This window comes from Hemicordylus capensis, chromosome 1 (assembly GCF_027244095.1).
Source record: "Hemicordylus capensis ecotype Gifberg chromosome 1, rHemCap1.1.pri, whole genome shotgun sequence".
In the NCBI taxonomy this organism is placed as follows: Eukaryota; Metazoa; Chordata; class Lepidosauria; order Squamata; family Cordylidae; genus Hemicordylus; species Hemicordylus capensis.
Genome location: NC_069657.1, coordinates 376048862 through 376070549, shown reverse-complemented (window position 1 = coordinate 376070549; position 21688 = coordinate 376048862). Strand labels below are relative to the sequence as shown.

At 41.7% G+C, this 21688-nt stretch overlaps 1 protein-coding gene across 11 annotated transcripts in view; it reads left to right on the top strand.

Annotated features, from left to right (window-relative positions):
- WDR27 (WD repeat domain 27) overlaps positions 1-21688 on the top strand; it is a 169097-nt gene that overhangs the window by 91515 nt on the left and 55894 nt on the right. For 10 of the 11 annotated variants that reach the window (XR_008316483.1, XM_053297383.1, XM_053297418.1 and 7 more), the window contains exons 22-23: positions 5770-5867; positions 13304-13406. Coding sequence is in view for 10 of the 11 variants with exons in the window: in XM_053297383.1 (XP_053153358.1) it covers positions 5770-5867; positions 13304-13406 (201 nt within the window). In the remaining variant the exon portion in view is untranslated. Of the gene's footprint in view, positions 1-5769; positions 5868-13303; positions 13407-14152; positions 19057-21688 lie in introns of those variants that run through there. The other variant, XM_053297427.1, reaches the window with a different exon arrangement.

Sequence of the window (21688 nt, the reverse complement as noted above, 5' to 3'; positions counted from 1 at the left end):
GGATATTATTCATGCAGAGCTAATTTACGTAGCCTGTTGCTGAAACAAAATATTATCCAGTATTTTCTGGGAAATACATTTCTCAGAAATGTATTTTCTGGGAATACATTTATTTCAGGGCAGTTGAAAATAATTTGCACCCAGCCATTTCCTGCTGCCATACTGTTGATTAGACATTGCAGATATTTGGGTAGCAGAGCAACAATGCTTGGAGGATGAGGAGAACTTCCATTATTGCAGGGATCAGCATCTGGCATTTCCTCTTGTGATAAAAACTTAAGATCAGCACTGTTGGATTAGGCCCAAGGCCCATCTAGTCCAGCATCCTGTTCCACACTGTGGCTCACTAGATGCATCTGGGAAGCCCACAGGCAAGAGTTGAGGTCATGCCCTCTCTCCTGCTGATTCTCCCCTGCAACTGGTATTTAGAGGCATCTTGCCTCTAAGGCTGGAGGTGGCCTATAGCCCTCAGACTAGTAGCCGTTGATAGACCTCTCCTCCATGAATTTATCCAAACCCCTCTTAAAGCCACCCAGGTTGTTGGCTGTTACCACATCTTGGGGCAGAGAATTCCACAAGTTGGTCATGCGTTGTGTGAAAAAGTACTTCTTTTTGTCAGTCCTAAATTTCTTGGTAATCAATTTCATGGGATGACCCCTGGTTCTGCGAGAGGGAGAAAAGAATTTCTTGGCAATCAATTTCATGGCATGACCTCTGGTTCTGCAAGAGGGAGAAAAAATTCTCATGCTGAAAATATGCTACCCGAAAGACATAGACACATTTCTGCTTATTAGCTAGATAGTGTTATGATGATAATTCTTGAAGTTGCTTGGCAACCCTTCTCATCTTGTGATTTTTTGTCACAAAAATGGTTTGGTGAGAGCAAAAATGAAAATTTTAATCCATAGCTAATTTTGTTGCAACCCTTTGGTCAGACTGTTAGGAAACAACTATTTTGAATGATTATATTTGTAGAGAAGGGTTGTGATTGTGTAACTTAGTAAAAGACATACTGTACAAGGGAAAGTTAATGAGGCCCTCTGAACGGGCACATAGTACTAATTTGCCTTACTATCTTTCATGTCTCTATTTAAGTAGTGTTTATTTAGTTATCTTATACTATAAATGAAATAAGCATTTTAGAGAAAAAGCAAAAACATACACGGTAGAGTATGTCTTATTCTGTCATGGCACCCATGTTCTGGAACTCTGCTGTAGAAGTTTGTGTGGCCCTCTCCACACTGGCCTTCTGCTTTCTAGTTTTAAAAAATGACTTTATAGGAATGCATACTGTGCTGGCTGAGTGTGATCGGTGCTGATTCTATTATTGATGGCATTTTAATTAATTTTTAAGTTATTTTGTGGATTGGGTTTTATAGTCAATTTATGGATTAAAAGTTGTTTTATTGTGACATATACTGTTTGTCCATGCAGTATACAAATTTTGATACCATTGCTTGACAAAGAATGATGTATACACATTTGAAAATAAATCTCAGTTGATCATTATGTAGTTAAATGTTTTAGATTAGAGTTATCATAACCCTTTTTGCAGGCCATTTCAAAGGCAGTGTTGCATATCTGTTGACAAAGTACTGGAATATTTCCCAGTGCAATGTAAAAAAAATTCCTGGCAATTTTATTCTGATTATGGGAAGTAAGCTCAAGCATCACAGCTGAATTCAACTAAACTGAACATTTGAATGTGCAGGAGGGGTGTGGCTTGTTCAACTACTGTTTCCCTGGAAACAAAAAAAAAAGAAAGCTTCAAAGTTTTGGTCAAATTTATATTACCAGATCAGGACCTTATATAAGTGAGTATAGCTTAGATTCAAATCAATAGCTATTGTGTCACTTTATACCAGAAGTACATTTGATTTATTTTATTTTTACATTTATATCCTGCTCTTCCTCCAAGGACGTGATCTACATTGTTATTTTATCCTCACAACAACCCTGTGAGGTAGGTTAGGCTGAAAGATAAGTGACTGGTCCAGAGTCACCAAGTGAGTTTCATGGCTGAACAGAGGTTTGAACTCTGGTCTCCCCAGTTGTAGTCCAACACACTAACCACTACACCACATTTGTTGCAGGACTACCCCTGTAGCTTTGAATCCTATTGGTCTGTCTGATATTTTGTTCTTTTTCTGTCATATCTGTTTTTGTGTATGTCTTTGTGTATGTATTCTTTGCATCTGTCTTCACGACAGAGAATACTGAGGGTATACCTGTTCCTGAACTGGACTTCTCAGGGGAGGAAGCTAAAGAACTGAGTCAGATAGAGGTGACAAGAGATGATGTCCTAAACTGAAAAAATTAAAAACTAGCAAATCACCAGGACCAGATGGCATCCATCCAAGAGTCCTTAAAGAACTCCGATGTGAAATTGCTGAGCACCTTGCAAAAATATGTAACTTATTCCTACAGTCAGACTCTGTCCTGGATGACTGGAAAGTAGCCAATGTAACACCAATTTTCAAAAAGGGATCCAGGGAAAATTACAGGCCAGTTAGCTTAATGTCTGTTCCGGGCAAATTGATGGAAAGCATTCTCAAGGATAAAATTGTAAAGCACATAGAAGAACAGGCCTTGATGTGGGAAAACCAGCATGGCTTCTGCAAAAGGAAATTTTTCCTCACCAACCTTTTGGAGTTCTTTGAGAGTATAAACAGGTGTGTGGGTCAAGGTGATCTGGTTGACATAGTATAACTGGACTTCCAAAAGGTTTTCGACAAAGTTCCTCATCAAAGACTCCTGAGGAAACTTAGCAGCCATGGGATGAGGGGACAAGTAACTGGTTGAAGTACAGGAAGCAGAGGGTAGGTATAAATGGAGAGTTTTCACAATGGAGGGAAGTAAGAAGTGGGGTGCCCCAGAGATCTGTTCTGGGACCGGGGCTTTTTAATTTATTCATAAATGAGCTAGAAGTTGGGGTAAACAGTGAGGTGGCCAAGTTTATTTTATTTTTATTTATTTTATTTAGTACATTTATATACTGCCCCATACAAAAAGTCCCTGGGCAGTTCTCTGCAGATTACACCAAACTATTTAGGGTAGTGAAATCCAAAACCTATTGTGAGGAACTCCAAAAGGATCTCTCCAAACTGGGAGTGTAGGCGAAAAATGGCAAATGCAGTTCAATGTTTGCAAGTGTAAAGTGATGCATATTGGGGCAAAAAAACCCAAGTTGACATATACACTGATGGGATCTTTGCTGTCAGAGACTGACCAGGAGAGGGATCTTGGGGTTGTGGTGGACAGCTCGTTGAAAGTGTCGACTCGATGTGTGGCAGCTGCAAAAAAGGCTACTTCCATGCTAGGGATCATTAAGAAGGGGATTGAAAATAAAACTAATAGTACAACCCCCTTATACAAAACTATGGTATAGCCACAGTTGGAGTACTGTGTAATATTCCAATCCTACTTTAGGTCACCATACCTAAAGAAGGATATTGTAGAACTGGAGAAGGTACAGAAGAGGGGAACCAAGATGATCAGAGGCCTAGAGCACCTTATGAGGCAAGGCTACAGCACCTGGGGCATTTTAGTTTCAAAAAAAGACTGGGGAGATGTGATAGTGGTCTATAAATCATGCATGGTGTGGGGAAAGTGGATAAAGATCAATTTTTCTCCCTCTCGTATAACACTAGAACCATGGGTCATACCATGAAATTGATTGCCAAGAAATTTAGGACCAACAAAAGGAAATACTTTTTCACACAATGCATAACCAACTTGTGGAATTCTCGGCCACAAGATGTGGTGTTGGCTGCTAGTTTGGATGGCTTTAAGAGAGATTTGGATAACTTCATGGAGGAGAGGTCTATCAACGGCTACTAGTCTTAAGGGCTACAGGTCTCCTCCATTGTCAGAGGCAGGATGCCTCTGAATACCGGTTGCAGGGGAGCAGCAATGAGAGAGAGGGCATGCCCTCAACTCTTGCCTGTGGGCTTCCCAGTGGCATGGGTGGGCTATTATGTGAAACAGGATGCTGGACTAGATGGACCTTTGGCCTGATCCAGCAGAGCTGTTCTGATGTTCTTTCTTTATGTTCTTTATTTCCAGTATTTATTTATGACCTTTTAACATATAATATATGCCAAGAACAGTTTATTGATAATGAAATAATTTAATTCTTTTCAGAATAAAAACAATAGAAAACAATTTAAAGCAGACTGAAAACAAGAAATGGTGTAAACAATGTTCTTGCAATTCATTTCAGTTAATTCCCAGAGGCTTGGCAGAATAAAAACATTCTGTAGCCCTCTTCAGACATTATGAGTGCCAGCCATGCTCATGCTGACAACTGCCAAAATTAGGAAGACATCTTGCCCTACACTGTCACTCACCTGCTCCAGCCAACCCATTCACAATCACAGCCCCATTGATCTAAAGGGGAGCACTATATGCGTGGTAGCCAGCACTTCCCTGAGCTGCAATCTGGATTGCCTTAGGTTGCAGCTCATGGAAGCACCAGCCATCATGCTTATGGTGGCTCCCCTCAAATGGAGCCATAAGCATGACTGGAGGGGGTGAGCAGCAGCATGGAGCAGGACTTCTTTCCCACTTTTGCAGCTGTAAGCATGAGTGGGGCTGGTGCTCGTCTGAAGAGGGCTTGCATTTTTCCAAAAAGAGAGCTAAGACGGCCACAAGCAAATGTCCTGAGGGAGTGCATTCCCCAGCTTCAAAGCCACAAACAATAAGTTTCTGCAGCTGGTGGAAAGTAATCTCAGTTCTGTACCTGGGCGCTTTCCAGACTAGCTGCTCATTAGCAGCAAAACGCCTCCATATGGGCAAGTCGCATTCGGGATGTAAACGGCAGGGGGGAGCATTCTCGCAGCAACTAACAACCGGAAAAAACAACTTTTTCATGCTGGATATGCAACATCCTTGCTCTATATCGTAGCGATTAAATTTGCAACAAGGCATTGGAAATGTGAATGGCACCTTGCTGTCTGCATAGGGACTGTGGTGTCACGACGCAGGAAGTGTGGAAGCACACTTTCAAGATTTGTCCTGACCCCGTTGTAGGGTCCAGTCTGGAAGGCATCCTGGTGCAGAGCCTCACTGCTGATTTTAAAGGTGGTAGTGGGGCAGGACCATATGGAAGGAAGTGCTTCCTTAGACTTGTTCTTCATAAAATACTAAGCCAAAATCTTTTTTAAAAAGAAAGGAGAGAGTTCTTTATTGTACCCGCAAGTTGGTTGTCATGCAATGAATATTGCTTTCTAAGTGGTATTGATATTTATAGAACATTTGTCTGAAATGCACTAAAGCTTATTAATGACGGAGTCACAATTGCTGCTTTGTAGTGTTGCTAATGCTAGATATGATCTCTTTTCCTAACATCTATATGACAGGATGAAGGGAAAACTGATTCAATAATGCTGAATGTTGGAAGACATCTCTGTTCTCTTTAGTTGCAACACTTGTAATATGAGCTGTAATCCTAGCTGCTTTTTCCTCTAGCAGTGACTGTCTTCTAGGCTTAATTAAACACATGTTAGTGAATGTGTTTTCTTGTTCTTCACATGTTACTGAGAGCTTGGTCATTTGAGTAACTTGCCTTTCCAAAGGACCAGACTATATGGAAAGTACAAGAGGCAAATGAGCCAATGAAGAAGTTATTGATTTGAATTGTGTCCAATACTGGCGAACTCTTTGACTTTTGCTAAGGCCTGCATACATTTTTCAGCATAATTCCATGTGCAGAGATGATGTCTGACCACAGAGAATTCAGCTGTGGTAATCAAATGTTTTCTCTTGCAGGGATCAGCTTTTAGCACTCAGTGCTATGAAGCTTACAATCTTTTCTTGACAACAGCAATTGGTGACGGTATCAAACTCTGGGATTTGAGAACACTGAGGTAACAGCAGTTGGTTTTTCTTAAAATGAAAAGGGCAAAGTGCTGCTTCAAACTGTTCACACATACTAAGCAAATGAAGCTTTCTTGCTTATGTTTTATCGGTTTTCTGTGCATATATCAACTATGGCAAAAATAGTTGCATGGGGACTGAGAACTAGTGGAAAACTAATCTCTTTTTGTGAACAGCAGATTTCTCTCCCCATCACATCAAATTTATACTGATTCCCCCCGTCATCTGCTTATACACATTTCTTTTAACACTTCAGTGTGTGCAGACTTCTCGTTATATTCTAATGATTCTGCATACTGCAGAAATACGCTATAGTTATATGTACCATATATTTTATACCTGAACTGCTGGTTTTGGGTGATGTGGTTCCGGGTGGTGCAGCTACAATGGTCTTGTTCTCTTCCTACAATATGCTACTACAAGTCAAGATATCTCATGAAGCATCTGTCTCTGTGTTGTTTTATGTTTAATGATAGTTGCAAAGATTCAACAGACCAGTTCACAGCAGAAAGCATTTGGATTTCTGTTGGCGTTATCTTTATTTCTATTGGCATTGTCTATTGGCATTATCCTGCTCCATAAAGGAATCTAACCGTAAAAGTTATTTGGGGCTGATTATCTACATCAGTCCTCCAGTCTCATCATCCCCAGCCACAGTGGCCATTAGTCAAGGATTATGGGAGTTGTAGTCCAACATCTGCAGGAGGGCCAAAGCTGTACAGCCCCAATCTACATGAAGTTGTATCCTTTTGTGCTCCTCAAGAGACCTCTCTATGATCTACAATATATGGCACAAAGTTATCTCAATCATTATAGGATGTTGTGATGAAGTCAAAAAGAAGTGTATATGTAATGAAATCTTAATAAATAATTGGTGTGTCACTGCCTCTGCCTCTGCACTTGCATACATAATAAAGGCCACTTAACACACATTACATTTTAGTTTCCACCTAAGAAACTTTTAAGTTGTAGCTAAAAATGCAAGCTTGTATTTTATTTGGCTACCACTTATCAGGGGCTTGCATTTCCTGAATCAAGCCCTTCTCACAAAAAGTGAGAAGGGCTTGAGGGTGAGCTGCTGGGAAGGTGGCAGCCCACCTTCAACCTACTTCCCCCACAGATGATCGATCTGCCATTGCTGGGCACACTCCCCACACACCCAGACGATTCCCAGCTGGCCCAGGAAGCAGGAGGGTCAGGGGCCAGGATGCGTAGTCCCAGCCCTTGGAAATCACATAATGCACTGCACAAGTGCACTGTGCATTATGGGGGTCCCCCTCCCCTCCCCAAGCTCTCCACAGTCTGTCAGCTGCGATTGCAAGCAGCCACGGCTGACAGGCGATCGGAAAAATGAGGTTAGGAGAGCGCTCACTCTCCTAACTTCGTTTTAGAGGGAGGCTCAGTGAGTGGGTTTGCCTCTGCGGTGCTGATGGGTCCGTGTCCGATCCTGGCGGTACACGCACACATGCGAAACCAGGCTGGGCTTTCTTAGCCCGTTTTTGCACACACGTATAAATAGCCTCTCTGTGTCGTGAACAAAATGACCCTAAGTGACAAGATAGTTTTTAAAGGACAAATTAATTAATTAATTAAATGTGGAGGTGAATCCTCTTTGAAGTCAGTGAAACTTTATAACTGGAATTATGTAATGAAATGCACATTTTTTTGTCTTGGAAAATCTATTCCAGCTCATCTGACTTGGGGGAAAAAATAACATCTACAGGATTGCATATCAGGGCAGCACAGGAAAGAACATGTGTGGGGAGTTGACTGTAAATCAGCAAAAAATAGAGAATGTCCAAGTGAAGTGTTTTAGAAAAATTGCTTCTGAGAAATATGGTGGCCAACTTAATATCAATTGATTTTTTGTTATTGCTTTCTAATTTAATTTTGTCATCTTCTTTTTTTAAGGGGGGAAGCATGAAAGTTCTTGCCAAACTGTACTGTAAGGGTTTATTACCCTTACCAAATGTCAAAAAAGTAATAAAATGAAGGATTTCAGGGTTTGGACTCTGTTAAATTCTTATGTTTTTGCAATTAACTGGTCTAGCTACAATTCATGAAAAATGAAAAAGTTGAAAGTTTTTCACAGGTCACTTATCTGCCACCTCCTTTTAAAACGTTAATTTAAGGAGAGCAGGTGCATGGTAAAATAGTTAAAAGTAAAATTTGGGTAAGCAGTTTAGTGTATCCTCACTAAAGGTCTAGCTCTACTTTGTGCCATGAGTGTTTTCATCAATTCTCCCTTTTGAGAGTCCTGCACTCCTCCCTTCTCTTGGCTTTCCATCCTTGCTACTTATCCTCCCTCTCTTGATACCATTGGCTGATTTGCTGTTATCACACTGTTGAGATGCCATGCCCCCAGCTGCCATTGGCTTAGTAAGATTGATCACACTGGTGGCCTAGCCAGCTTTGACCTAGGATGCTGAGTTCTGGGGGCGGGGGGAGTGTTACTACAGACCTTAGAATGTGAATTCCAAGTTCTGTGGGCATCATGTATGAAAGTACTTCCTCTTCCTCTCGTGTACAGGCAAATGCCATGAACTTTCAAGTGAAAGCTTCTGAAAGCAAATCAGTTGAGCTGTCTCAGAGCCTTTCACCAGAGACAACTTGCTTGCTTCTTGTAGGAAAAGATCTCCTCATTTAATGAAGGGAACAATTTATCTAATTTACTAGGATCTGCCAGTACTGCAAAATTAAATAAGAATAAATGTTCAGAGTTTCCTGTCACAGATCAAAACCAGAAATTATCTTTTTACAAAGTTTTATATTATGTTGCTTATAGTCTGAAACAATTATGAAACATGTATTTAAAATAATAAGACACCAAGGAACTCCTAATTCTTTAAAATTTGCTCTAATAATCTTACTTTATGTTATGCATTTATAATCTGCACTTCACTAATTAATTAAAATAAACAATTCAATGTAATGAAAACAATAAAAACAATATAAAACTGAAACAGCAAAGATTATAACAGGATAAAACCCATATCACAAGAAATTAAGAGCTTGGGTTGTTGTTACCACCATGACCACATGTTACCACCATGACCTTTTGGTGGTAGCTAAAGACTTTAAAAAAACAGTCTTTAGCTACCACCAAAAGGTCATGAGAGCCACAAGACCACCTCACCTCTGACAATGAGGGCACCCAGAGGAGGACTTCTGAAGATTACTTTAGTTTATGGATAGATTGGTGTGGGAGTAGGTGATCCTTCCCAGATCCTAAGCTTTTTAGGTCTTTTAAAGTGGGTACCAGCATCTTTGTCTGGAAAGAAGCAGGAGCTTGTGAAGCTGTTAGACACTAGTTTAGTGACTGTAGTTTGGACTAGGGTAGCTCCATGCGCATTGCAGCCTAATCTGGAGTTTACCAGGTCATGGACAAGTGTGTTCAGGCCATCTCTGTACAGGAAGGGCCACAGTTCCCACACCAGCCTTTGCTGATGAACAGTGCTCTGGGCCACAGAACCACCTAGGCATCAAGAGGCAAAGTTGGATCTCTTAAATTTAAAATTTGTCAAGTAAATTTGAAGGAATTAGGAATTCCTTAGTGGACAATACTTATAATTTATGAGTGTCCAAAGAAATGCAGTAGTAGTCAGTGCTAATAATCACTGAACAACTCTAGTGTAAGAGTTGGCTCTAGGCTTAGTGGAGTGGGTGATGTGATGATTCTTTAGTAAAATATACATTGACATTTTTTTCTTTTCCAAAAGCATAATTTTAGAAAGGAAAGCTATGTGCACAAGCACAATGGTATCAGCAAATTATTAGTGAAATAAAGTCATGTCACACATTGTCTATGTTCTTTGCTACATATTGCACAGTATAGAGAGAACTTGGCAGACAGCTTCACTATATAGCTACCAGATGTTAGTTGTGGAAGTTCTTGCCTATTGCTGCTTAAGGAGTGCATGTGAAGAATGTTATTCGCTGCTTGTTAACCTAACATAAAAAGTTTCTCTGAAATATTTGAAGCCATTTACTCTTTGAGTAATAGTTGGCAGGTGAATTATAGATTGCTCCTCCAGCCACACACTTATTCTGAGGAAAATCAAGAGTGATTGCTCCACTGGCCATGGAATTGCCCCATGGTTTTCAAAGTTTTTAGTTTTCACAAAACTGGCAAGATTCCAGAGGGGCAATTCCAGATGCATAGCAATGTTAGTCTGCTGCAGCAGAAACAACACTCGGTGGTTCCTAAAATTAATAAGAAATGTATTGTGATACAAGCTTTCATAGGACAGAGCCTACTTTGTCAGAAGGATGAAATGTTTTATACACACACACATGGAAACAAAAGGGTGGTGATAGAAATTTTATCACAAAGAAAGGCCAGAAGGCCCAACAATGAAAAAGACAGATGTGTTGCGTTATTAGACAGAGCATGAATGAAAATAATATCTGGTCATAAGGATAGAACATCCAATCAGAATGAATCTGATACACTCCCACCTCATAATGAATAGGCAAAGCAAAATGAATAGTGTACATAAACAAGTAAACAGCACCATTACTTCCTGTAGTCAGCTAGGTACTCCCAGTCTCCATTGAGCCAAATCTGATAGTGTCAAATTGGCAAATGAATTCCAACTTGTCATCTTCAGATTTGATTTTGACTTTTTGTTGAGATATGGCAACTTTTATATCTAGTCCAGATGTCCAGGAACTTTTCCACACATGGCTTTTAGCTTGCATCTGCTCCGGAATGGAGGGTGTGAGTTCACATATCAGCCATATTTACCCCGAAGTCGCAGCGGACTGTCAGGGACCAGTTCACACACAGTTCTGCTTTCCCCGAATTATGGCTGCACATTCTGGCTTAGCCTGAATTATTTCTGGGTTTTAAAAATCCTCTAATTGTGGAATCTTTGGGGGGGGGGACGAGGTTTCTGGTATGCCCCGATGCTTCTCTGTGATGTGTGGAAGGGGCATTGCCGATAATTAGGCTTTTTTCAAACAGAGGGCGCTGCTTGGCAATTTATCTTGCCGATCTTCCACAAGGGAAGTTTGACAGAATCTCTGCCTGCTCTTTTCATGGCTCTGTCTCTGAAGCTGGTTGGGACAACCAGCAGGCAGTGGAGACCAATCTCCTCACGAGAAGAAGAGGGCAAAAAAGGTAGGGAAAAGGTTAGCCAAAGCTTGATTTTGGAGGTCAGGCAAGTGTGACAACGCTGAGATGAATCACCTTAGCTAATGAATTATGTCCCTGATTGCAAGGAAGGAAGTCAGGCTGCTTAAAAAGGGATCAGGACAGGTTTGGTAAAATTCATGTTTCAGGTCATGTTTCACGGCTGGGTCCCAGCTACGGCTCCTTCATGCAGTGAGCCCCCGTCTCTTTCCCCTCCCTCCCTTTCGCTCTCACCTGCGTTCCCGCACCCTTTGATAAATGCAAAATGTGGGCTTCTTCTGCTGTTCTGAGTCTTCAGGCTTTCCACCCCTCTGATTAAGGTGGGGGGGGGGGACATGAGCGAAAAGTTACCAGCACAAACTCCTCTCCTTATTAGAGAAGGGAAGATTGTCTGCTAACACCGGGATGGTGTGAGAGGAAAATATAAAAGGTTATTACTTCAAGCACAGGGCATGATCCAACAAAACCTAGACATTTTTCAACTGGAGACATTTTGGAGACTTTGCAGCCTTAATTCTCCCCTAAAAACCAATGAGGGGATTCTCACGATTGGGCAAAAGGGAGCCTAGCCTGCTTTTGCCTGATTGTCTGCTGCCACAGGAGCCACGCGGCTCCCGGCAGCAAACCCTCCTAATTCCCCCTCCCCTTAGACAAAGTTAGTGGAGTGAGCGCTCCGCTAACCCCATCTTTTCGATTGTGTGTTGCCACGCCGCTGCTCCGTGCCGCAGCAACACATGAGGAGACCCCCGCCGGGAGGCTGAAACAAGCTTCCCGGCCCTGGGGGTCTCTCCAGTATGCCCCGCGCACTTGTGCAGGGCATCCTGGAAATTCCAGGGGCCATGTGGCCCCTGATCCCCGCAGCCCCCACTGGCTCCGCGACGGAGCTGGCAGTCATGTGGGCAGCGAATGCAGCTGCCCAGGGCTGCTTTCCTGCTTGTCTGCGGACAAGCCTGAAGACCCCTTCCCGACAAGTCTCACTTATCATGAGACTCGCCTCAATGTGTCTTCTGAATGATGGATCATGCCCCTGTGTATTTGCTACTATTTAAAAAAAATAGCTGGGACAGTGCAGCACACTATGACAGTTAAGGGCAGTCAAAGAAAAGGGGTAGAGGAGCATCAAGTGCTGGAGAACAGTGTTCTGTTGTTTTGACTAGTCAATCTTGCAGAACACCTAATGTCAAACTAACAACAACAAAAGGTCTCCTGCCTATCCCTCCTCTGGGATAGGATTGGAGGAAAAACCTGGAGAAAGCTGTGGGAATGCACACAGGAAAAAGATCTGCAGGGAATGCAGAGAGGAGCCAACCCTATGTGTACGGTCAATTTAATCCCCCAAATTAAACAGCTGCGAATCTGCTGCGAAACAGATTCACTCTTTGGATGCCTTGCGACATGAAGCCATGTCTGGATAACTTCCTGGGAAATTAAAATGCTTTTCTATTTGTTTCTGCAGTTTACCATTATTAATGACTATGAAGAAGTGAAATTTGTGACATGAAAGTATAGTTCCCATATTTTTCAGGCAAAATAAAAATAAAAATTAGACTTTAGGGAGAACATCGGGAGTTGTTTTAGGAAAACTAAACCATTTTCTTTAGGAAGAAGTTCTGGAATGTTTATGTGCTAAAGCACTCCAGACTTTGTAACTCTGTGTTATAATTTTTGGTGCCTCCATTACAGAATTCTCTCCTTATTTCATTAAAAGAATCTTTTCCTCCTTTATTTGATTCAGATCATTAATTGGATATGTTTTACAACACTGGACTGAGAGCAATGCCTGATGGAAAGCCACTCAATCTTTTCTTAGTGTTTGACTGTGATCCATCAATGGCTTGCTTATAAAGGAAGTTTTCCAATCAACTGTTTACCCATCTTATGCTAGCACCTTCTAATTCATAGTTCTCCCATTTACCTGATGAAAATAGCATGTGGAGTTATGTCCAAAGACTTGCTGAAGAAGAATATAGTGGCCGGCATCGAAAGCACTGCTAAAGTGCTGCTAATGCTGCACAGGTGCTGTGGGGGAGGGGCAGTTTACCTTAGGGACATAGTTTAAGGAATCATATCAGAGGGAAGAGTGACAAAAATTGCCCCCTGCCAGCACTAGTGCAGCATTGCTGCACAAGCACTTTATTGGTCTGGAACTTGGCCAGTGCATCCATTGATGGTGATGCTGTTTCAGAATGATGTACCTCTTGTCTAGATGAGAAACTGAATGTGTACTGGATGAGAAAATATACTCAAGGAGCATTCACAAAATAAGACAATGTATTTGAACTTTTTCTGAAGGTGTGAGCGTCGTTTCGAAGGTCATAGTAGCCGCTGTCATCCTTGTGGAATCGCTGTTTCTCCTTGTGGACAGTTCATTGCCTGTGGATCTGAAGATAAATGTGTATGTAATAGTAATTTGTTTCTTGCAAAACTTAGGAACATAGGAAGCTGTCTTATACTAAGTCAGAACCTTGGTCCATCTAGCTCACTATTGTCTACCTTGACTGGCAACTATGGATCTGCATAGAACCGTTCGGCACACCATTCTAGGAGCACCGAACCAGTTCTGTGGACCAGTATTCGAGCTGGTTCAGAGGACAGGGGGATCCTTTTAAGGGGCAGGGGATGTGCTGCCTACCTGCCAGTCCCTGCCCCGCTACTTCCCCCCACTGGCACTCTCGTAAATAGCGGGCATGCAGGGCTGCAGCATGCCTCCCTGCAGTCCCAGCCAGGGTTCCTTCTTAAAGGAACCTCCCTGCCCCTTAAAGGAACATACACACACCCACCCTCCTGGGTGTGCACAAAACCGGTTCTGTGCACATTCCTACTGGCAACAGGTCTCCAGGGTTTCTGGCAGGAGTCTTCTCCCAGCCCTACCTGGAGATGCCAGAGATTGAACTTGGGACCTTCTGCATGCAAAGCAGAGGCTCAGTTGCTGTAACAGGTAGAAACAGTGCTGTGCCATGCACATTTCTGGCATTACATTAAAAGAAAAACTGATGCCCACCTTATATGTTACTTCAACTTTGTGACAGATGCCAAAAAATCTAGTCCTCTGTATATTGCTTCAGCAATGTATGGAAGGTTGAAATATGTGAGGTTGTCCTGATCATGTTGTTGTTTCTCATGCCAACTCTTCTCTTCCAGCCTGGTTATGCTTGTATGGGATATAACAGTGTGATTAGGGTGACATCACAGAACTACAAGACTATCAGTGGCGTTCCTGATCAAAAATGCATATCTAACTGACCTGAGTTCTTGCTTCTGGAATAAGCCATCCACAAAAATGCCTCTCTGTCTCTCATTTCTCCAGCTATATTTTAAGCTCCATCACCACTGTGACAATCCTTGAGTTTTTGCCTGTCTTTCCCCTGTTCACTTTCCTTACTCAGATGAAAGCTTTCTAGCTGGGAAACATCCATTTGTATTCTCATTATTAAGAATATATACAGATACCTAAAAAACAAGATTTGGTGCAGTTTTTCCTCTGTGATGATTCAGCCACCAACCAGTTACTGTTGTGCACAGCCCATTTCTGCTTCCACTCCTCAGAACCAGTTTTCCTTGAGCTCAGCCCTAGAGTGGAATAATTATGGCTGACCACAACATGGTGAATATGCTTCCAGGGTATGCTCCATTAATAACCTTTCCTTTGTGCCCCTTCTGCAAAAAGAAAGAATCTCTCATTTGGCTGAACTCCATGTTAGCTATTTAGTGGACCAATTTCTAAAATAAAGCTGGCTTTATTTAAAAAAAAAGATTTTAAAAATGATTTGTATTAGGCTGATTGTGTTACAGGACCATAAAAATGAAAAATGTTGGTAGCAATTAATAGGGTGAATATCCTTTGCTGACATCTTTTATGGGACATTACTTAGAATCTTGAAAACATTTGACTAGAAAAATTGTCTTTTGTATCAAACAAAGCTATAAATATTTGAGGTTTCTTGTAGCTGAGAAAACATTCTTCAAATGCTACCCTTTGAACCATTTTTTCTTCTGTTGGTTATTTGCTAAATCAAATAGTTATATGTGTTTTGAACTAATGGGCAATGGAGGCATATAATAGATGAGTGCAAGATGAAGTGAGAACAGCTTGTACATGAACATGTTGTCAGGCTCAATCTCTTAGAGAAGAATCCAAAGCCAAATAAAGATTCTTGAGGGAGTTGCTGCTCCTGTTTTGCTGGGTGCTCTCCAATCTGCTTTCAATTAAAGCCATTTCTGTTCACAACTATGAAATCTGTTTGTTGGACTAGCTGAACAAAATAAAAGGTCTCTAAAACACTCATACACTTCATGTACACTGTGATTACCCAAGAATGAGTGTTTCTCATTTTCAACTTCATATAAAAAATACCAATTCTTAACTCTTGGCTGAGCCAAATCAGAAGTGTCCAAATAACAAATGAAACGTACATGAGAAAAGTAGCTGGGAAGGACAATATTTCCTAGTCTGCCCTGCATGCCTTCCTAGACATCAATGGGGCTTCCCTTTAAAGGCTCTCCCTGGTGCTGTACACAGGATCAGTCTGTGTGAAGGTAAATGGTGGGAACGGCTGCCTCTGCCTGGGGCCACGGGCAATGTGCATGTGATTCGGTTTGACCTTTCAAAGTGCAGGGAGGGGGAGGGGAGACTATCAAAAGCTTCTCCTTGGATATATTCAAGATTAAACTGCAATAATCAATGTATTGTTGTTGTAAGAGCATATGTTGTAGTTACTTTTTACACTTCCTAACTAGATACCTAGGTGTTCCTGAGGAATATACCTGTGGACTGGAGTGTGTGTGATGGGGGGGAGCACCAAATGAGAACATTCAGCTTGACCATTTTTAAGATGTATAAATATAAACTAGCTGACCGGGCGCATAGCGTCTGTGCCCCTAGTTCGACTCTCCCCACCCCAGCCCCTTCTCCCTGACTCTGTATTCCGGTGGGCATCTCTGACACCCACCCGGCCTGCTTCTCCCCCCTGCCTGTGGTTTCTCCATCCACTCCGGCCTCCGCCTCCTGATCCCAGCAGCCCAGCTGCCTCCTGAACCCGGCAGCAGCTCAATGGCCTCCTGCCGTGGTGAGCTCCCGCCACCCAGCCAATCCGCTGGGTGCCGGGACGCATCCCCATGGGCACATTTTCAAGGATTAATTATAAAGATTTGAACTAGGAAGAACATTCGGTGTTTTTCCTAAGTGCAACTGTATAGTTATCAGGATGGAGAAAGGAATGTTCTTCAAGGCAGTGCTTTTCATTTTCTGTTGTCACTCTCAGACTGGAACATGCCCTACACCCTGAGCCTTGCATGTTGTAAACACTATGTTGGTTTGATACTTGTCCAGCTAGTTCAAGTACACATGATAAGGACATGTGCGCACTGTGAGTGCATATATCCTGTCTCCCTTCTGCACTGGTTCATCTGCACTGCTCCTCTACACATGCTACAAATATTGTATCATCAGTCTTTATTACAGTCTCGGTTTCTAATCTTATAGTAATTTCATCGTAACCGTACATCTTTATGCTAATAGGCATAGACTCTATCACTTTTATCTGCTTTTAATTGCCTTTAATATCACCTGTTACATGTTCCTTTTACTTTGTACTGGTCTGAGACCATAATAAAGATTGATGATGACGTATTTGTAGCACATGTAGAAAGACTGTTTACACAAACTGCTTCTCATACAACTAGGGAGTGTCTCTACACATGCTAATCTTTTTTAATGTACTTCCAATACTACTATAAAGTAAACACACACACACACACACACACACACACACAAGCACTCCAATATGCTGAAAGGGGGAAAGGATATGTATGTTCATGGCACACACATACAACCCAATCGCATGTGCTCAGGCCAGTTGGACATGTAGAGTCCCAGCCAGGCCACTGTTAGCTGATCTAGAGTAACTGAATACAGCCTCTTGCTTAACCCACAAGGATTTTATCTGGGACACTGGGAAATGTTTCTATCGTGCTCTGGAAAGGGGCTCTCTCTCCCACCTCCCCACCAACTCTGTTGGCCATCAGTGATATTATTCTTGACTCTAAATACTGGAATCTGGAAACAAATCTGTTATATAAGCTTTCTCTTCCCAATAAGTCTGTAATGATGATTAATATTTAAGACATCTGTAACTCCATATATATATATAGCATAGTTCTTTTACCTCTTCTTTTAAAGAAATGTGTAATGAACGAAAAGCCAAAAGAGACAATAAAATTAAGGATATTAATCACAAACTGCCTTCCACAATTCCACAAGTTTATGACAGGGAAGAATATGTGTTGGCAACACTGCATAAAAACAAAATTGAAACCACATTCTGTCTTGGTACAGAAACAAATCACTGTGTTGTGTTATTGTAAACAAGAATTGCAGGTGCTTAGCCACCCGTTCCCTTCTTGTAAAATAGACTTAGAGACCTACTGCTTGCTAAAAATAGCTTTGTATAATTTTAGGAACTTTAATTTAAGCCTATGCTCACGTGAACAGAGACATAGATAGCAGTCATTAATGAGTATGTAAAATGCTCCTGTACTAGTCATACTCATGGATAGGGTAATGTGAGGAAGCAGCTCTCCGGAGGGGAAGGGCTCATGTTTCTGTGGAGTACAGTGCCTTCTTGGAAGGGGTATAATCGACTCTGGTTTGGAAACATTTACACCAATGAGATCAGGGTTAGGGTTACTTACTGACAGAGCCTCCCTCTTGTTTGTTTTTCTTCTGAAGCACATTGACTTTTGTAGTAAGTAACTATTGCATGGAACTCATTTGCGTGAACCTGTAGGGATCTAGTGTACAATGGGCTCATTAGCCAAGTGTTTTTGTAGTCTAGGAATATACAAAAAAGGGCCTAGAATCTGAGCAAAATTGCAACAGAGGTGTTGAGTGATCTCTGCTTAGAAATGATAGCTGATTAACATATGCAGATGAAATCAAACAAAAGATGGGAACGCCCTTAGATTTGTGTTTCAAAATGCCAGTTGGGTGCTAATTAGCAGTTAAGTGGAATTTCTTGAATTTTATTTTGCAGTTTGGTAATATCCAGGGGTCAGAGTTCTTTACACTGCTCTCTTGAAACCATTGTTTAGGTCATAGAAACTGTGGCAAGCAAACTCAATTGTGAACCATTGTGCAGACCCACTAAGACGATTCCTTGACAGACCTGACAAAATCAGCCACAACCAGCAGACTTTACCATCACTTTTTGGCTCTGACATCAAAGCAGGAGCAGACACTGCTTCAGTAGAATATTTTGTCATCCTACATTGCCATAAGATGTGGCTTGAGAACAAACCACAGTGGACTTCCAGTGTTTTTACTTCTTCATGCATGAACACTGGAACTTAGTTTAGATTTATTTTACATACAAGTATTTTACTCATCTGCAACATTTTTAAAGTTGACCAGTCTCTTCAGTCTCTTGGAATTTACTCCACCACCACAGCATCATTAATCAGACAAATCTTCCACATCTGTTGTTAAAAAATATCCAGATGCCTTACATCATTTTTAATCTTATGTTCTAGGTTTTAGCCCTGGCTTACAGCTTGGGACTGAGTTATGCCAAATAGTATGTAATTTTAAGTGTGGTAAAATACAGGACGGCATTAAAAGCACTCATTTAAAGAAATTTGTGAGGAGGAGGGCAGAAAAATAAAAATCATTGTTTGTTTGTTATAGTTACATCCTACTTTTCCAGAAAATTCAATGAAGCGTACAACATATAGTATTCCCAACTGGTCTCCCATCTAGGCACTGACCAGACCTAGACCAGCTTAACTTCAGAGGCTTGCTGTATTGTTTGCCCTTCAGACAGTACCCTGGAAGTTAAATTGATGGTAGCCCTATTCACATGTTTTGTTCAGCGCATGTAAAATCTGTGTATAGTGTACACATGTACAAATCTGTATGTGCAGACAGTTATTCACATGTTATGTTTAACACATGTAAAGTAGTACATTTCCTAACTGTATCCTACATTTGAGGGGGCTGAGTGCCCAGGTTTATTTTTAAAATGAACACATATACAGGTGAAACTCGAAAAATTAGAATATTGTGCAAAAGTTCATTAATTTCAGTAATGCAAATTAAAAGGTGAAACTGATATATGAGATAGACGCATTACATGCAAAGCGAGATAAGTCAAGCCTTAATTTGTTATAATTGTGATGATCATGGCGTACAGCTCATGAGAACTCCAAATCCACAATCCCAGAAAATTAGAATATTGTGAAAAGGTTCAACAGTCTAGGCTCCAGGTGTCCCACTCCAATCAGCTAATCAATCCAAACACCTGCAAAGGGTTCCTGAGCCTTTAAATGGTCTCTCAGTCTGGTTCATTAGGAATCACAATCATGGGAAAGACTGCTGACTTGACAGTTGTGCAGAAAACCATCATTGACACCCTCCATAAGGAGGGAAAGCCTCAAAAGGTAATTGCAAAAGAAGTTGGATGTTCCCAAAGTGCTGTATCAAAGCACATCAATAGAAAGTTATGTGGAAGGGAAAAGTGTGGAAGAAAAAGGTGCACAAGCAGCAGGGATGACCGCAGCCTGGAGAGGATTGTCAGGAAAAGGCCATTCAAAAGTGTTGGGGACTTTCACAAGGAGTGGACTGAGGCTGAAGTTAGTGCATCAAGAGCCACCACACACAGACGGATCCTGGACATGGGCTTCAAATGTCGTATTCCTCTTGTCAAGCCGCTCCTGAACAACAAACAACGTCAGAAGCGTCTTACCTGGGCTCAAGAAAAAAAGAACTGGTCTGTTGCTCAGTGGTCCAAAGTCCTCTTTTCCGATGAGAGCAACTTTTGCATCTCATTTGGAAACCAAGGACCCAGAGTCTGGAGGAAGAATGGAGAGGCACACAATGCAAGATGCTTGAAGTCCAGTGTGAAGTTTCCACAGTCTGTGTTGATTTGGGGAGCCATGTCATCTGCTGGTGTTGGTCCACTGTGCTTCATTAAGTCCAGGGTCAACGCAGCCATCTATCAGGAGATTTTGGAGCACTTCATGCTTCCTTCCGCAGACGAGCTGTATGGGGATGCTGACTTGATTTTCCAGCAGAACGTGGCACCTGCCCACACTGCCAAAAGTACCAAAACCTGGTTCCATGACCATGGGATTACTGTGCTTGATTGGCCAGCAAACTCGCCTGACCTGAACCCCATAGAGAATCTATGGGGCATTGCCAAGAGAAGGATGAGAGACATGAGACCAAACAATGCAGAAGAGCTGAAGGCCGCTATTGAAGCATCCTGGTCTTCCATAACACCTCAGCAGTGCCACAGGCCGATAGCATCCATGCCACGCCACACTGAGGCAGTAATTGCTGCAAAAGGGGCCCAAACCAAGTACTGAATACATATGCATGCTTATACTTTTCAGAGGTCCGATATTGTTCTATTTACAATCCTTGTTTTATTGGTTTCATGTAATATTCTAATTTTCTGGGATTGTGGATTTGGGGTTCTCATGAGCTGTACGCCATGATCATCACAATTATAACAAATTAAGGCTTGACTTATCTCGCTTTGCATGTAATGCGTCTATCTCATATATCAGTTTCACCTTTTAATTTGCATTACTGAAATTAATGAACTTTTGCATGATATTCTAATTTTTCGAGTTTCACCTGTACAGTCATTCATATAAAGACATGTACATATGTACAGACATCTATATACACGTACAACATAATGTCTGAATAGGGTTGGTATGGTGCCTGATTCTGTAATTTAAGACTGTCTAAATAAATGGAGAGGGGTTTTTGGATGACCTCCAACTTAAGCTGAGACTGAATGAAAAGGTCATCCATGCTACACAGGCTATAAACATCTTATTTGTTGCCCAGAGTAATGAGGGTCATTAACATCATGGAGAACATACTTAATGCTTCTGAGGGGCCAAAAAGTATAGCCAAGTAGTGCTAATACCCCAGCTTGAAGAACAGATGTTTGTCATGACCTGTGAGAATTGGAATACAAATATATGATTCTGTTAGCTCTCTGGAAGCAAATTAATCCTACTTTCTAGATTTTTAAAACGGGATGTTTTGGAGAGAATTTTATGTGATATCTTCCAATAGCAGTTGCCACTATGTTTGAAGTATGGGATCGGGGAATGTTTTCAAGCAGGAAAGCAGCGGGGGGTGGGGCTGTACCTTTTTTTGGCTCGCTGGTTTCCCCTCATAGTCCATCCCCCTGAGCTGCTTTCCCACTTGAAATCACACACAAAGCAATACTAGGTAAGATATTATTGGGTCTCCCGTATCTTGGAGAGGAGAGCTGGTCTTGTGGTAGCAAGCATGACTTGTCCCCATAGCTAAGCAGGGTCTGCCCTGGTTGCATATGAATGGGAGACTTGATGTGTGAGCACTGCAAGATATTCCCCTCAGGGGATGAAGCCACTCTGGGAAGAGCAGAAGGTTTCAAGTTCCCTCCCTGGCTTCTCCAAGATAGGGCTGAGAGAGATTCCTGCCTGCAACCTTGGAGAAGCCACTGCCAGTCTGTGAAGACAATACTGAGCTAGATAGACCAATGGTCTGACTCAGTATATGGCAGTTTCCTATGTTTCCTATCTTAATTTTTTAAGATTGTGACCTCCTCAATTTGAATTGGGGCTGCAGCAGTCCTGGATAGTTAATATCATTTCCCCAGTGCATGCACCATCTCCAGA